Source organism: Aspergillus glaucus (assembly GCF_001890805.1).
Source record: "Aspergillus glaucus CBS 516.65 unplaced genomic scaffold ASPGLscaffold_7, whole genome shotgun sequence".
In the NCBI taxonomy this organism is placed as follows: Eukaryota; Fungi; Ascomycota; class Eurotiomycetes; order Eurotiales; family Aspergillaceae; genus Aspergillus; species Aspergillus glaucus.
The window spans coordinates 568,224-585,114 of NW_019170459.1; the positions used below are offsets into that span (position 1 = coordinate 568,224).

The 16,891-nt window shown below is 48.1% G+C and overlaps 4 protein-coding genes across 4 annotated transcripts; 1 reads left to right on the forward strand and 3 right to left on the reverse strand.

Annotated features, from left to right (window-relative positions):
• Positions 1-259: 259 nt before the first annotated feature.
• Positions 260-2,678, reverse strand: ASPGLDRAFT_1514371 (grainyhead-like protein; the record flags this gene model as incomplete). The annotated part of the gene is made up of 3 exons (XM_022542248.1): positions 260-779; positions 837-2,158; positions 2,194-2,678. 3 exons carry the CDS (start codon positions 2,676-2,678, stop codon positions 475-477), a joined length of 2,112 nt encoding a protein of 703 aa, XP_022402291.1. The 3' UTR covers positions 260-474.
• A 3,292-nt stretch (positions 2,679-5,970) lies between these two features.
• ASPGLDRAFT_45589 (zinc metalloproteinase family protein) lies at positions 5,971-9,512 on the reverse strand. Its single transcript, XM_022546284.1, has 5 exons — positions 8,805-9,512; positions 8,620-8,715; positions 6,794-8,537; positions 6,614-6,740; positions 5,971-6,535 (listed from the first exon to the last, which is right to left on the reverse strand). The coding sequence occupies exons 1-5, from the start codon at positions 9,120-9,122 to the stop codon at positions 6,439-6,441; spliced, it is 2,382 nt and encodes a 793-aa protein (XP_022402292.1). The 5' UTR covers positions 9,123-9,512; the 3' UTR covers positions 5,971-6,438.
• A 2,587-nt stretch (positions 9,513-12,099) lies between these two features.
• Positions 12,100-13,325, forward strand: ASPGLDRAFT_65569 (uncharacterized protein; the record flags this gene model as incomplete). The annotated part of the gene is made up of 2 exons (XM_022548910.1): positions 12,100-12,159; positions 12,300-13,325. 2 exons carry the CDS (start codon positions 12,100-12,102, stop codon positions 13,323-13,325), a joined length of 1,086 nt encoding a protein of 361 aa, XP_022402293.1.
• Positions 13,326-14,118: 793 nt separating this feature from the next.
• On the reverse strand, positions 14,119-16,752 carry ASPGLDRAFT_147013 (putative DNA ligase I; the record flags this gene model as incomplete). The annotated part of the gene is made up of 1 exon (XM_022541905.1): positions 14,119-16,752. The coding sequence occupies one exon, from the start codon at positions 16,750-16,752 to the stop codon at positions 14,218-14,220; it is 2,535 nt and encodes an 844-aa protein (XP_022402294.1). The 3' UTR covers positions 14,119-14,217.
• Positions 16,753-16,891: the final 139 nt, after the last annotated feature.

Here is a 16,891-nt window from a genome sequence, read left to right on the forward strand (position 1 = left end):
TCCATATGCTATCGTTGGATGGAAACGACCGTTTCGCTTCAAAAAAAAAAAAAAAAAAAAACCGCCAGGGTAATAAAAGGAAATCAAACAACAAAAGAGGCAAACTGTTCTTTTCACGGAGACTCGTATATCATCTCCACCCTTAACGCCCTGAAAAACTCGCTCAAAAAGCATCCATAAAAAAAAAAATAATAATAATAATAATAATAATAAAAAAAAAAAAAAAAAAAAACCGAAAAAGGCCGTCCCAGTGCAATATCACCTCCGTGCCACGCACCAGGTGTTACATCACGGATGGAAACGATCAAAATTTTCGTAAACTTCTCAGTCATCCAGATCACCCGAGGAGGCGAGTCAGGGAACAAAAAAGTATGGAAACGTGTATGATTAATTCGAAGGAAAGGCGAAGAGCATTTGCGGAATGCAATCCCGTAGGACAAACACACAGTTGCGTAAGTCCGACAGAAGTACTCTTTAATAGCTCAGTTTCAACTCGACCGGAGGCTGTTCGCTTCCGTCTGATGTGTCAGAAGCTTCGGAGAGTTCGACATCCATATCTTGACCATCCGGGAGTTCGCGAACCACGTCGTCGTCCACCATGATCTTCAAACCGTTTTCTTTGATGTGGAGGACGCGAACAACGCGACTCGGATCGATGTTCTGCTTGTGCGAGATCTTCTCCATCAAATCACTAACAGTCCGCTCGCTCAAATAGACAGCACGATAGAAGTCGTCATTTGGTGTTTCATTGTGCGGGAAACGAAGATAGAAACATGCGACTGATTAACTGGTTAGCATTTGCCATAAAACTTTGTGGTTGTCAGTTCAAAACTTACTTGGCTTGGATGAACGCTCCGCTGGCGGCCGGTAGGTTGGATCGATGTCCATTGCTTCAATATAACCCGTCGAAACATTGGGATCCGTCGATACTTTTTGAACCTTGACAGGCCGGGACAACGAGATCTCAGAGGTAGGAAGAGAGCTACCCCGGGAGCTACCTATTGAGCCTTGGTATGCCGAGTCGTGCTGGAATTGTCCGGGAATTTGATTCCAGACTGCGCGTGGAGAGTTTGACAGGTTACTCGTCGCAGGCGATAGCACACCGTCAAAGCTCGGCCGGGTTCCCCGAAGGCTGAGTTCCGGTTTCTTACTGGAAAGAGTACCACCCGGAAGTTGGACCGGGAACATATCCGGATCATCCTGGTCCTCTCCTTGCAGATTAAGGCTGCTGACAGGTCTGGTCGAGGTGAACATCTCCTGCATCGCCGCCAGCTTGGCATGCAGATCATCTTCCAGAGAAATCCTCTCGGTACCATCCCGCGAATCCATCGACCATGTTCGTCTGTGTTTCGTGGTCTTCGAAGGACGATAATCTCCGTCATTGACAGCGACAGAGCCGTTGGCGCGCTTCCGTTTCCCGTTGTTGCCGGCGCCAATTTCTGCTTGGGCAGTCTGCTGCCGGAGCTTTTCGATTGTCTTCTTCACATGGGCCACGTCGTTCGATAGCTTGCGTTCGGCGCCGTGATCACGGAAAAGCTTAACTTGGCAATAGCTCACTTCGTGCTCTGGCCCGGCCCCGTCGTCAGATATCAATTGAGTCTTCGCGCACAGCCGAACGGGAATACCCTTGACACCTTTGGAATGACTGAAATCCGTAGAGAGGAAGTTGAACCGAACGGGAATCGTACAGTCGGATGTCCCTGTGGCGGGGTTCGCGGTCCATGTAACGCAGAAACCATCGAACGAGGTGTTTTCGATCTGAACCTGGCGACCCTTCCGGTCCTCGTCTCCACCCTGGAACGGATCGACGTACTCGACTGCTTGAAGCTTGCCGCCGCGCTGATGCGCCTCGCTCGAACCTCTGCCCTCCTTCCATAATTGCCAGCATGCAGCCGGTTTTGCCCGTTGTTCCTCCTCTTGGAACGACACCCGAACGAACGTTCGGTATTGGACCGGCTTTGTACTCATGGGAGGCGTGTTCGAATCGACTATGGATAGCCCATACGCTTGGCCTTTATTCAAATACGTGATTGGGATATCTCCCGGGCTTTTGATCATGGCAGTCGGAGCGCGCAATGTCACATTGTACCGGAATCTGTTTGAAGAAGTGTTAGGATACTGACAAGATGTGAAATGACGAGTGTAACTTACTTTTGATCTGCAAGCATGGTGGGTTGCTCTGGCATCTGCGACAATTTCACTGGTGAATTGGTTTGCATATCAAAGTCATTGAGTGACGAGTTCTCGATGGATTCATCCATGGCGGCGTCGTATCCCGAATCACGATGTACGAGCACACTTGGCGGGGCAAATGTCGGCTGCTGGGCAAAAGGTTGCTGATTTTGGAAGGGGTTCGAGCTTGAAAAGAGCGGTTGACCAAACTGATCGAGGCCCATGCTTGCTGCGTCTTGATCCATGGGAGCTGACAACTGCGAGAGCGAATTCATCATGCCCAACCCCATGCTGGGGGTGTGCAAGTCACCGGCATGTTGACTGTGGAATGCGGGATTGAAGCCGCCGCCAAGGTTGGGAGTCAAGAGGCCGTTCGGTTGGTGGGCGAAGGAAAACAAGGAAAGGGCATTCGGGTCGACGAGAGAGAATGGGTCCACGCGAGGAAGTTCTTGTGTATCGACCGGTTTCGGGTCATTGTTGGGCACATGAAGCCTGCTTTTCGACATTCACCTCGGTCAGAATCTGAATTTGAAAGGGTCGAGTATCGCAAGGCGTGGGGGGTGTGTGGGTTATAAGTTATAGGTTATATACCTCGTTCGATCCACGAGCTCAGCAGCTCCTTCTTGCGATTTTGCGGCCCCAGGAATCACGTCAGAGAAGGCTCTTTGGAATTTCTGAATGAGTTCGTTGTCTGGCTTTTTCCAAGAGTTGTTTCTGTAGGAGAGAAAAGAGGCTATCAGTATTCCATACTACAGTGAAACTGTCTCCAGGCAAATGCACGACTTACCTGTTGCGGAACATCATCACACAACGATGCTAACAGTGGTAATCGAATTAAATAAGGAAAGATGAAAGAAGTTGAGTAGAGAATGCTGGTGACATCCAGTGTGTCTGATAGTATGGGGCTCAACGTGGGAGTATAGAAGAAAGCGGTAAAAGGCCCCTTGTGTCTTTATAAGTAGATCCGAATGGAGTAAAAGATAAAGGATGAATATGACGACAGAAGATGCAAAGAATACGACAGGTTAGAAATGATATAAATGATATAGAGATAGAGAATGGCAAACGGTAAAGAAAAATAAGCAATGCGAAGAGGCGGGAAGAGAGCAGCGAAGAAAGAAGACGTTAAAAAGATAGATGATGGAGCCAACGGTAGAGTTGCCCCCAATAAGAGAGCCCAGGGAGCTAGGACCACAGAAAAATGGAAAACGTCACTGGGGAATTGTTATTAAGTGGGTTGGTGCAAATTCAATCAACGCCCAAATCCACAGAATAGAATAGAAAGAAGGTTGAGAAAGTTATGGAACGAAGGAAGCAAACCGAAAAGAACGAACATTCGAATAGGAATAATACGGACTATGCTCGACTATTGTGGCAGGTGGGTTACATAAGCCCATACCAAAAAAAAAAAAAAAAAAAAAAAAAAAAAAAAAAAAGAATGGTGATGACGTGGGCCGAGTAGTACCTCTCAACGGCCTGTATTTTCCTATTTTCTCTTAGTCTACCTATAAAAGAAAAAAGGCCACGCAATTACTTCATACCTGCTAATTTTGATACATATTTTCCATTGAGAAACTGATCATTTCCTTTCCCATTTTTTATACCATACAATCTACAAGCTCTCTCATTGGCCTATAAACAATCCCGGGATTAGTGGGGTTGGACCCAGAGAGGGGTCGCCGGTAAAGGACCGGCACTGTTAAGCCGTATCATTGGTGGTTGCTCGGGCCGTACGAGTACGGAGTATACGATACAGACGTTACGGAGTACATACAGATGGTCTCGCCCGCATAGAGTGCTGTTATTATTGTATGAAGTGTCAGCACGCAGATTAACTGAGATAGTCTATCAATGCGATCACCTAGTAGCTACACCTTCCTGCCGTTGAGCCGCTCGCACGGGCCTTTGATAGTGCCCCCCCCCATCTGATATCGCAGGTAGTACTCCGTACAGAATACAGTAGCTGTACTTCTGCTGTAGGACATACTGACGATGCGATATAGACCCAGGCGACAGATTCATATAGACTTGTGTGGTCCACGGATACAACGAACTCAATGAACACATTGATATCAACTATTCTAAGAACAGCCAATAATGATCCCCCGAAACAAGAATCCAGCGCACGACACTGGGACGGAGTCCTCCGTCCCCGATGCTCTACCCTACCCTGGGTTTTCTTTATTTCTTTCTCTCTAAAGGGCAACTGCAAAGATCAACTGATTACACGTGGGTCCAGAACCACAGAATCATATCTGTAACTGATTCAGCCTGATCGGTTCATTCGGTTTCATTCCATCTACTCTGTATTTGCGCATGACTTCTCAGACACAGATGATAGGTCAACCAACCACCATTTTGCACAATGTCGATGTAATCGATACTTATGCATCGATCGAATACGAGCATCCCTTACCCCAGACGGTTCAGCCGTGGCGATGGACCATTATCCCTTGGGGAGTCTATATTGAGATACGGGGGTGTTATATCTATTCCGCACTGTACACAGAATGCTCTATATAGCTCACTTCATATATATATCCAACATGCAAGTAGAGTTGCTGCCACCCAGCAGCTAAAACAAGCTTATTTCCAACGTCCAGATAGCCGGAGTCAAGGGATTTATCCGTCCAAAGTACGAGGCGAGGCCAGCGCTCTAGAACAGAGTACTTCGTAGAGGTGTCTGTATACCAATCTCCAGCAATTGAAACCACAGCGACGTAACGTCATAATCATCCGATAGAAAAGTAGCTTCAGTCCACATCGTCGGGTCGATGAACTGAATTGTCGATATGAATTTTTCATGTACTCTGTACCCCCATTACAAATGCAATACACTCGCGCTAAGCGTCGGCACATGTAGCCGCCAATCAGAAGCCCGCCTTTGCAACGGTAATACAGCAGAGCACTGGCACTGGTTATATACTATGTAATCAATTATGTATGTAACATTCTATCAATTGGACTATAATATCACTTTTATACACATTCTTCATCAGCCCCCTGTACAGCATATAACGTACACCGTACACGAGGTACAAGTACTTGTACAGTACAGTACGTGCTTCTGAAAGATAGGTAAATCCCTACTCCATAATAATCTTCTTCATAATTCTCAAAGAACAAACAGCAGATCACACCATTATTATTCGCTGAACAATAGTCCGAACGTCTATCCCCGGCAACGACACCCGAACATCATCGGTAGCAATCAGATAAAACAGCGGAGTCCTTGTATCCTTATTTCCCAATGCGAACGGCTACATCCCGTTTGATAACTATGGAGTAACTCATTTCCACTTTTTACCGAACACAACCACTACTGTACACATGTAGGCCGAATATATCCCGGACCCCATCTCTACTGAATCATTACGTACTTGTGCTCTCCACATTTCCCGTCCTTTTTATTCAATCCTTTCAGCCCTGAAGGTTGTTATGATGTCATATCGATATCGATCGATTTCGGAGAGCCTTCTCGCTGGCTCGCTCAGCCACAGTCAAGTGGAATCCGATAACTGAACGCGTGGTTTTGATAGTTGCCATTATTGGGTGGAAGTCACTGGCTACAGCAAAAGTACCACATTTTGATCTACTTGTACATGCCTTTTTGGTTTTATGAATATGTACCTTTTATTCTGTGCTCATCACTTATGCCTAGGTTTGTAAACACGTACCCGTCCAGGGACCCCTGCCACGGCATAATATCCCCGTGTTGATCACTTCGCGGGGACCTTATGAAGTGACTGAAATAATCATGACGGATGTTTTTGTACGACAACTTTCAATACATTATTTGATATTAATCTTCCTATGTCACACCCGAATCACATCAAACGCCATCCCACGAAAGAAACATTAGCAAAGAAGATAGGTATATAGGCTTTTGTAACATATTCAACAAACACCGGCGCCAAATAAACATTGCGGCGCATCCATCGCGCAGCCGCTAGATAAATACAGCCGTCCGACAATAACCATCCGTGGATATCCCCCATCTATATGGCAGAAGAAAAAAAAGCAAACAATTAATGCAATCGAAAAGCAACGAGTAAGCTTTTGCATGGAACGCCACCGTCAACTCGGGACAATGACTTTGATCAACTGCATCGATTCCCGTGCACTTCCGGGCAGCGGTATTGTCACTGCGAGTTTCCCACACAGGCTAATGTTGTCTTGCATCGACTCCTTCGTTCAGGCGATCCGTTGATAGAAAAAGTAAAGACCATCATCAGTCTAGATCGGCCGAAATCAGAAATAGAATGATCAATGCATAATAATCAACGAAAATCCGTCCACCCAAGCTCCACTGGAGCCGGAGATGCCGGCTACCTTATAACCTAGTGGTGGTATCAACGTGTGTCTATATTCAATCGTGAATTGTCAGCCCATCTCCTAGAAAAGAACATTGAAAGTCGTGAAATGTTACTTCGATACATACCCTGAACCTCCGTTTGCATTCCCATACACTCCCGATTTCCGTCCCAGACTAGTGAGGATCTCAATACCGTCGATCCAAGCTCCAGCTCTAACGTAGAATCCCAATAGAATTTCGCCTCGTCGAATATCTATGACAGCTGTCAGGTCAAATTCTCCGAGGTACAAACCTGATTCAACTTACCAAACACGAATTCATCACCACCAGACTTGCCGCCCCGTTTGCCAAAGAGCTGGCTCGTGGCATCTTCATAGAAGAACTCTAGCCCATCCAGGGCTAGTCCGTGATAGACTTTAACCGAGGTTAACAGCTTAGTGGAAACAAAGGCGCAATCCAACAAGAGCTGTTCGGGTTGGCTGCCTTCCATTTGCGAGAACCCGAGCTTTCCGCTCTTATACCCCGACTGACTCTTGGGTAATTTCACCAGAGACAGTTTGGAGCTCAAACTCCCGATATCATCCACAGTATAAGTGCCAAGAGCCCCAGACACGACGTGCAACTTAAGTTTCTTCTTCTTCTTGTCTTTGTCACTTCCAGCTAACCGTTGTCGGAGTTCGTTCTCTGTGACAGTGACTTGCTTCGGAAGCCCGTTGCTACTAGACTCGGTGTTTACGTATTCAATGAAGCTGTGACAGACGTCATCTCCCTCAGTATATAGTTCAATGAACGCCACGCCCGACGTCGCGGTGAAAAGAATCTTTCCGCTCTCCACTGGCCATACCTGGACGCTGTCGTCCGAAATCATGGGAGCATCCCCCGGCAATCGGAAGCAGGGGTGGAAACGGAAACGCAAAACGTCCAGACGGTGCCAGCTGCATTCATCTTGAGGCAGACATAACTTGAGTCCCTGAGTCTTGGTGCGGGTGGAAAACGGCTCCCGTGTCATGAATGTCCGGTTCAAGCGCACATAGTCTCGGAGCATGACGCCCGATTCCTGGTGCGGAGATCCAAAGAGATGGCCGACTTCGTGGAGATGAGCTCCGATCCCCAAAACTGCGGATTCCCAGTTCGAACCAGCCTCGCCGCAGTCGTTTGCAATGAACGCGGTGTCGGTGCGCGTACAATCGGAAAGGGCTTCCACAACCTCTTCCAAGCTGGATGGATAGCTCTGTAGACCGTGCGATCCGAAGATGGCCATTTTGATGTCGTCGCCCCCCGAGCCGAGAGCCGCATGGCCGGTGATGACCTGGGATTGCTTGTCCCAGTGCGAGTCTAAAAGCATGACTGCGACATACTGTTTTTGCCCAGGCTGGGGATGGAAATAATCCCGCACAGCCGCCTTCGCAATACGGAACAACTCGTCCTTGTTCGTGGCCGGACCATGCTGCTGAGCGATATCAAGGTCCCTGAGCTCCGCCACCGTCTTATCAGTCCGGACGACGTGAACCTTGGCCTCGTTGCGCATCTGCCCCATGGCGGTATCGCGACGGCTCAACGTGCCAGTCTGCCACTCTTCCTCAAACCGGAAGCAACGACGCCCGAAGTTGTTGCGGAACATCTGTTCACCTGTGAACGCTTGCCAAAGGTACGCAGCCATACGGTACTTTTTTATGGCAGTTTCCAGCCCATTCTCTTCACGCTGCACCCGCTCCGGCACCGCATCAAATGTTCCATCTGAATCTTTCCCTAGCAACATGACCAGCTGAAGGGGCGCAGTATTGACCAAGGGCAGGTGGTTGATACAGAGCCATGTCGAATGAACCGCAGGATGAGAGCTTCCGGACGATAATTTCGAGGAGACAAAGTCGAATCGCAGTCGGTTCGGTCCGGGGGAGAGGTGGATGAGAGCTTTGAAGTGTGAGGAGTTAACGGGCCACGAGACCGGGGGATAACTATCATGATGATGGTTGACGGTGACACATCCGTCCAGCGGGTGCAATCTTGGGTCACCTATCTGACCGTAAACGAGTAACACCTTTTGGTGTACCTGTAGAGAGGGTTTCAAGTGGGGTTAACACATGTCACAGCGGTCTATTTTAGAACGAGACAGGATCAAGACAAACACCTACCCATGAACCATCCGCAACGGAGATAATTCTCGGAGCGTAGGGAGAGGAGGGCACTGGCGACCGGGCAGCACTGTTGCCTGACATGGAGCTTCCACCCTATTCACAACGGTGTTCAATGGTTAGTCCTCTTGTACATTATGCGTAGGAACCTAGTCCAACCATGCGCGAAGTGTAGAGTCACGTACGAAGGTGCTATTCCGTTGAGATGGGGTCACATACGGACCCGGCCGTTGCGGCGGCACGGTGGACGGCATGCTGGTCCCTCCGCTGCTCGTGCTGCTGTTGTTGGTGGGAGCTTCATTCAGCGCGGGGAGATTTGGCGACGACGAAGTACCGTTGGGTTTGATGGAGGACGGAGGAGTAACGGAGCTGTGGGAGGATGTATCGAGAGTCGAAGAGGATTTGCCAGAGATCACATCGCCATTAGACTGCGATTCATTGGATCTGGTGTCGTTGGACATGAAGCTGGCCTTAGAACGACGGCGGAAGTTGAAGAAGGGCATGGTTGCGGAGGTAAGTCCGATCGATTGACGGGTAGGAAAGAGACCCAGGACGAAGAAACAGAAAGAGAGAGAAAAGGAAAGGGGCAAATGACAAAGAAGAGAGCAGGAAAGAGGGAAGGAGGTGATACCAGATCAACCCCCGATGAGTGAGAGGCAGTGACAGAAAGACGTAGCACTGGCAACAACGATGGGAAACGAATGGAGAGAATAGCAGTAACAAGAAGCCAGGGCCAAACGAGCGATCTCTCGTCCTCTAATGCTGCCCAGAGGGCAGATTTCCTTGATTAGAAGGTATGGAGAAAAAAAAGAGACGAGAGGAAAGAGAAAAAGAGGAAAGCGACCGGTTGCGGTTTGAGGACGAAGATGTGAAACCAACAATGGTCAACCGCCCCGCTTCAGCAATTGAGAGAGAACGAACGAAATGAGAAGAATCAGATTAAAGGAATTCAAGTAAGAGAAGAAGCAAAAGAAGAGTGAAGAGAAAGAAGGGAAGAAAGAAAAAAAAAAAGATTGCCTTGGAGAAAGGCTGTGATGCTTGAGGTTGGTTTAGTTGCGATTATTACTGGTCGATCGCAGTTAGCGCCCTTAGCATATACAAGAATAACAACGGCTACGAGAGAAAAGAGAGAGAAAGGAGTCGGGTTAGTTAACAGTGCTGAATCCGTCGCGAATCAAAACCCAGTGAAATTGACTAGTTTCAGTTTGGCCAGTGAGTGGATCAGGGGAGAGGGAGGCAAAGAAATAAAGACAGCATTTAACTCAGTTCCCTGGGATTCGGAGAATGAATGCCATTGTTATGCTGAGTACGTATTAGTATTGTCGTTCAGAGGAACCGAAGGATTAATTGAATTGGATTGGAATGTAACCACGAGAACCATGTTTTCCTATCTAGAGTATAGAATAATTTGTGCAGAATATGAAACTGGAATGCTGGTTCCTACTCCGATATGTACTCCCGCAGAGCATCATCCGCCGATAATTGATCGACGAGATCTGGACTCTCTCCTTTCCTATTGGTGATGATTGTTCAAGGTTTTTGAGCCATTATCTTTGCAGAATTCCGAGAAAAGTTCTTGCTCGTACTCTGTACTCGTACTCCTACTACTACTGTACTTCAAACTTGTGCTGTCTTAAAAAGAGCTTCTGTAACGGTAGTATACAGCTTGCCGGAAATGGTTAGTATCGATCCAATCACACAATCCAGGTCGTATTACGCAGCTCTCTCGTCTCTACCTACTCCGTGGTCGTTCCTCGGTAAGATTCAATTGACAAGCATCGCCCTAGAGATTTGCCAATCTATCGTTTACGAACTGGTCCGGTGTCAATGCTGAAGCTCAGACCACCCCCAAAAAGTACAAGAGAGGCTGAAACAACACACCAGCAAGGTCTGTCTAGCAAGGCACAAATTGGATCCAATTCGTTTCATGACCACATGTAGATAGGATTATGGGCATGCTACGGGTGGTGTTTATATATATATATATAGATGTCAAAATGCTTAACCCATGAAGAATTTAACAACAATAATATATACCCCGCTGGTTTGCGCATGAACTGAATCAGATAGTACATCAATGCTTTAATGCGATGTACGAAGAATTCCATGCTTGAATCAAGCTCTCAGTTTCATTATTGTCAGTTCGCAATGTACTGGATTGGAGAGGTGGGGAGAGGAACTGTAACGTTATCTTTATCTTTACGTTGTAAATATACACCATTGAGTGTCAGGACCACTTGGGCAACCCCAAGATTTATCAACGTTACTCATTCCGTTTCTTCTTCGGCTGTGTACCGGGTCTTTGCTAGACTCAGCCAAGACTGTCAGTCATACTCTTCCTTTGTCGCTGCACAGCCTCTGCAATGTCTCTTTGATCCTGCTCCAGGGAATGCTAGAAATAACATCCCTTCTTTGCAGGGCTGGCAACCAGGGACAGAAGACACTGTTTGACAGGCTTGTTGCTAACAGGCCAGCTTCTATTACTCTTCTGTAGCAACTACCGGCCGGGCCTGCATTCGACTCAAATGATTGTGGTACAGACGGGTCTCATGTGGAAATGACGGACGGGCGTGGCTTTGTTCGACCGAAAGAGGGAATAGGATGGAGGATAATTTCGACCCTGGTTCTCTGGATATCACTGGCCAGTAATCAATAATTGTTGACAGCGGCTATTCTCTTTTACCCTGGTATTGTCTCGAGCAGTAATCAGTAATATTGCCAGAGTGTTCTGCATTACGGCTACAGGCACTCTGTATGGCGGCTTCTGACAGGACCTCATTTCAGGTTGTCTTCTGTCCTACGTAGGCTTGCGTGGGGCACGGCATTTCACATTATATAACTATTCGAATCAATTGTTATCACTGTTGCCATCTAGATTGATATCGTTGCCCGAGTCGATTCTCCGATGTAATGGACCGTACCGTCCGGACGGGTATTTTATAGTGTAGTTCATCCCGGCACACAACACCATCAACTGTCTTTTATATATATGTTTCCAGAAAGATCTGAATAGAATAGAATAATAAATAATAATCATATAGAAAAATAACTGCACCTTGGTCTAATCCCGCATTCATTCATGACTGCACGAGAGATGCCACTGTGGATGGCACGCGTTTCCGGGCCTGCTGCCGCTCCACCTTCTCTCTTCTCTCTGGCTTTCTCTCTTTGTCCGCCTCTCTCAATGCAGTTTTTTCCTTCGTCATAACTTGCTTCATAACTCCAGTCCAATTGACAGATATTTGAGTTCCTATTTGTCTGTTTGCATCATTGTCTTCATTTCTCCAATTGGTCCTTTTATATTTCGATTTTCGGTCTTCTGACTGTCATTCTCCATCCCTTCCTATCTCTCGTTTACTGGGACCTCCCTTCGCCAACCTCACATCTTCTCCCTTCCTGGCTGCTTGGGATTCTATGAGTACACTTACATACCCTCCCTCGTGGGTAAATTGATCGTCTATTGTGTATTGAATCCAAGCAATGGCCCCCAATCAGCCTCCCAGCTCCGACAAGACCATCCGGAAAATTGACATTGCACAGGTGAGTACGGATCCCAACCAGTGAGGAGACAGGATTTCTTCGCTTGGAATGGCAGAATTTACGTTTTAGCTATTCCTGGAATTCGAAATTCATTTTTCACTTTCATTTTTCCTTTGCTGACCAAGTGGCTTCAAATCCAGGTTTCCCTCAGCCTTCAAGATCGGTTAGGCCTCGCCAAAGTCAAATACCAAAACGGCCGTCTACATAAACTAGACCCTTCTCGGAATGAAAATCGGAAAGCACTCTTTCTGGGCAGTGACAACAAACCCTCCGACTCGTCCAACCTCTCCCGCAGCCGTTGCGAAACGCCCTTGACATCGCCCCCTTTACATACCTCGACATACTCGAAAGAGTTACCTCGATCCTCTCGGAATAAGCATGCGGCCACATTCAATTCTCACCTGATGCAGCCCATGCTGTCGACCAGTCGGAAACGGATAAGGTCGGATCTGAGTCCTGAGCGTACGGCTAAAGCTCCACGGGTTTCCTGGAAGAGTACATATCAGCTGCCAGAATCCTCTCCGGGCTTCAGTCGACGTCCTCGGAATGCTATCCACCACCCACCTCTCCTGTCTGAGAGTGCAACCATTCCGGAGCTCTCGTCGCCTGCCCCATATCATGCTCATTCGGACGATGACAATGATCCAGACCTTCCTGTCCACAGTTTCCAGCACGTCAGCTCCATGGTGAGCTCGTCCCCCCCTCGTACTCCGCCGCCCAGACATTCTCGCCAGTCCTGGACAGAGCGAGAATTACAAAACGAGGATGGTGCGGACCTACTTCTCTTCCTAGCCAATTCGCCTACTCCGGCCAGGACGGCAGTGAAGACACAGCCGCGGGATTTCCCTCCCTCCACTCCGCCCAGCCAGCATGCCGTATTGCCCGGGCTGACACCCACACCTGGTGGTGGAGGACTCTTTGGTAATATTGGGACTCCCAATCAACAATTCAATTTTGCCGATTTTGTCAATGTGACTCCGAGTCCCGCACAGCCCCCATGGGGCGGTCGTACTCCTGGGGGTCCTACACGAACGCCTCTTGCCGCCAGAGATGCCAGAAAACGGCTCAACTTTGACAACCTTGTACCACCAAGTGCTGAGAGCCCCAAGAACCGCGAGAAGGGGTCGGGCGCGCCCTTACAGCTAGGTGGAGAATTGCGACCTTAGGCGTTGTGACCACTCTTTCCCATTTCTTTTTCTTTGTCTATTTTCCTCGTTACGACTGTTAATGATCTGATCACTCTACATGTACAAATTAGCGGATGCTCTCATCCCGACCACCAGTCTTGCCTGTCGGCAGCGCTTTTCATTGTTACTTCCCATCTTGGAAAGCCCTTCAGGCTTGTGATGCCTTGCCGATTCAATCTCGAATTAATCTGCATACATCGACTGCCTACCATACCCTTTTCCTATGTTTTGATTCTTGCATATCATTTCCTTTGTGTGGCACGTGATGAAAACCAGTACCCTTTAGTTGTCTATCTTATTATTTGTTGGATTTGATGTCGAATTTTTGATTTATTACCAGCCACCTCATTTTATACCGAGGGGCATGATCTCATATTTATGACCCATGCATGTCAGAGACCGGCGACGTATCATCTCCTGTTCAATTCGGGATTTACATTTGATTGTTTTGTATAGTTTCTATTGCAGTCCTTATGCTGCATGTGAAATAGCAATAAGAGACTGCTCAGATCACTCATTAATACAGTAATTTTTCATGCCTACAAGCCCCTCCCGTCCACCTCCACCCGCCCCGAAATCAAAACAGCCATTGCCCGAGAAAAAGTTTTTTCCCCCGACGCGTATCACGCGTTATATGATGTCATATATGCCAATTTCGCGTTTTCATAAATTCCCAAAGAGGACTAGTCTCGCATCGGAGTTTTAGCTATTTGGCTTAGGTTTTGGCGCCTTTCCGGGTTCGGAATGAATCTAGATCTGGTGTGGGGAAAAGCACGTGATACTCATCAGTATGATATTACATAGTACTAGTTAGTATTTTCTTTTCATGAATCGCCTATATATATCGGCAGAAGTATGAACGAAACAGCTACTACATCTCCATCCCATTGTTAGCAGGCTCAGGCTCCCCCTCTAACCTCGACCTCTCCCCCTGCTTCCTCCACAAAACCGCCAAATCATCTCCCGTACTCGCCTCATCAACAGACTTATCCTCCCTCACTTTCAAAAACCTCGGAAACCGCAAACTAAGTCCCCGTTCATCACTCACTAACCCTATCGCAGCCCGATATGTCGGACTCAGCGTGATATCCGCAAATGCCATCTCCCAGACCTCCTGCGGCTCGAACCACACGTCCGGCTCACCGGGGTACTCGACGTAGCTTGGCCTTGAGATGAGGTTTGTAGAGCCTTCGGCGTATTTCTCTTTGTTGGCTAAGTAGAATTTGTCTGTAAACCCGGACATGCATTTCGTTACTGCTTCTAAGCTGCCGGAGTCCGGGTTCCGGACAGCGAGGAGGGTCGGAGACCACCATTTTGCCTTGCGGCCTTGGCCGTGCCAGCCCGCGATGGGGATTAGGTCGAGGGTTTCGGAGGAGGTGGTGTAGTCCTTTTTGACTTTGAGCCAGGAGTCGAGGCGTTTGTCGGGTTCGTAGGTAGAGAGGAGGGGTTTGCGGCGGGTGGATTTTTCTTTGGTTGGAATTTTGGTTTTTCCTTCTTCGTCGGGTTTGAGGTAGGGATATGCGGTGGTGAGGTCGTTGCTAGGGATTTCTTCGGTTTGGGGGTTGATTGGTGGCGGGTCGGAGTTGTTGTCGAGGACTTTGACCATGATGCCTTCGCATTTGACATCTGTGGCGCTTTTGAAGAATTCGAGGACTGTTTCGGAGTCGGCGGATGTCGCGTCGAGGCTCTTGACCCAGGTGAATTGGTTTGGGATTTCCACGAATAAGCCCCGAAGGAGTTCTCGTCGTTCGCGGAATGGTCGGTCGAGTAGGGGTTCACCATTTAAGTACATCAGATCGAACGCGAAGAGACAGACGTTGATTTTGATATCTCCGATCTCAACGTTCTTCTTTGATCTGTTGGTAAGGACTTGGAATGATAGTAGTTCCCCGGTCTCACGGTTCACGGCAACGACCTCTCCTTCGAGAATGAAGCTCGAAACACTTTTTCCCCGTATTTGCGGGACTAATGATACCAGGTCTGGGTACTTGTCCGTCATTTGTTCGAGATGGCGAGAGAATATGGATACCTTTCCACTTTCATCACAATGAACTTGGGCTCGTTGCCCGTCGTATTTATATTCGCAGCTGAAATCCCTTCCTTGCAGTTTGGTAAGCATCTCTGACAGGTCTCTTGTGATGCTTCCCAGCATTGGTCTCAATGGGATGTGCATCTGCAAACCACATTGCACTAGAAGCTCTTCAGATGCTCCAATATTGAGTAGACAAGGGACGAGGTCGTTGTAATTCGGGTGTCTGGCGTGGGAAGCCTTGACAATTTCCTCTGCATGTGCATAAATCTCGGATAGTTCGTCTTTCTTGAGACGCGCCAGGTCCTGTTGAGGGTGGACGCTGAATTCCGCGCCCCTGGGCTTGGAATGCACAACTGCCCGCGCCAGCGCAATGAGCATGGTTGTCTTTACAGCGCCAATTCGGAGGTTTTGAACGAGCGTTCGAACAATATAGCGACTTTCTTCCGCGCCGCGCGCATCTTGTAGTAACTTTTCGACGATTCTCTGTTTCGTTTCCTGACTCCCTTGACCTTTGCTCATGGCGGCCTTGAGAAGTGACTCGTACACCCCTTTGATCTTCAGAGGCTTGGGTCTTGCTAACGTGAAGCTTTGCTTTTTCTTCGCTTCAAACGCCACATCGCCGGCATCCCCGTGTCTGTCGTAGAGCGCCTTGAGTCCTTGGCTATTCAATCCATAGACTTTCTTCAGTGCTTTAGATATTGACGAGCCCCCAAGACCAAGTTCGACCTCTTTATATGGAGGCGATATTGAGTTCGTCGCGAGCCATACCGCCGGGAGAACGCTGCTGGGGTCACCCTTTATCAGGACCTGTAGGAAATTGACTAGCGTATCGACGATGCGAATCCGGCTAGTTGTCGCATTCGCCAGGACAAAGGCTCTGGTTAGTAGAGCGTATGTCGCATCTCCTCCTTCTGCAGCCCAATGCGATTGCAGCTCTTCTGCGTAGCTCGCAGCGTCGAATGCCAATGGACTCTGGTCCAGGGGAATTGAGAGAGAGATTGTGTCTTCCATGCCTGTGGATGACTGCAAGGAGAGGGTGTTTTTCTTTTGTGCCTTGGATTTTGGATCTTCTGTTAATGTGACTGGGGGTGTTGAGGTAGTCGTCGTAGTACTAGTAGTGGGTTCGGGATCTTGAGTTGTTGAAGCTAGGGAGCTTTCCTCTTCATCCCATTCTTTTTGGAGTTTGCGTGCAAGTGCTTCATCTGAAAGTGTTTGCTCTGTGTCATGAGCCGTATCGGCCAATTTGTTCTCTGAATTTGCTGCTTGCTCTGTCTTCTTGGTCGCTTGGCCCTGGAAGAATGACGCTATGCTCCGCGTTTGCTGCGGAGTGGATTCTGGGGCATTCCTCTTGCGCTTTTTGGCTGGACTGGACATCTCATTAATGACCAATGACAGGCAAAATAAAATAAAATTGTATTAAAAGTAGATTATATAGATTTAGTGGTTGTCGCAAAGGACTATTTCGTCACCGGCCCGAATAAAAGGCGGCGGTGATCGTTTGGCGACGACACCT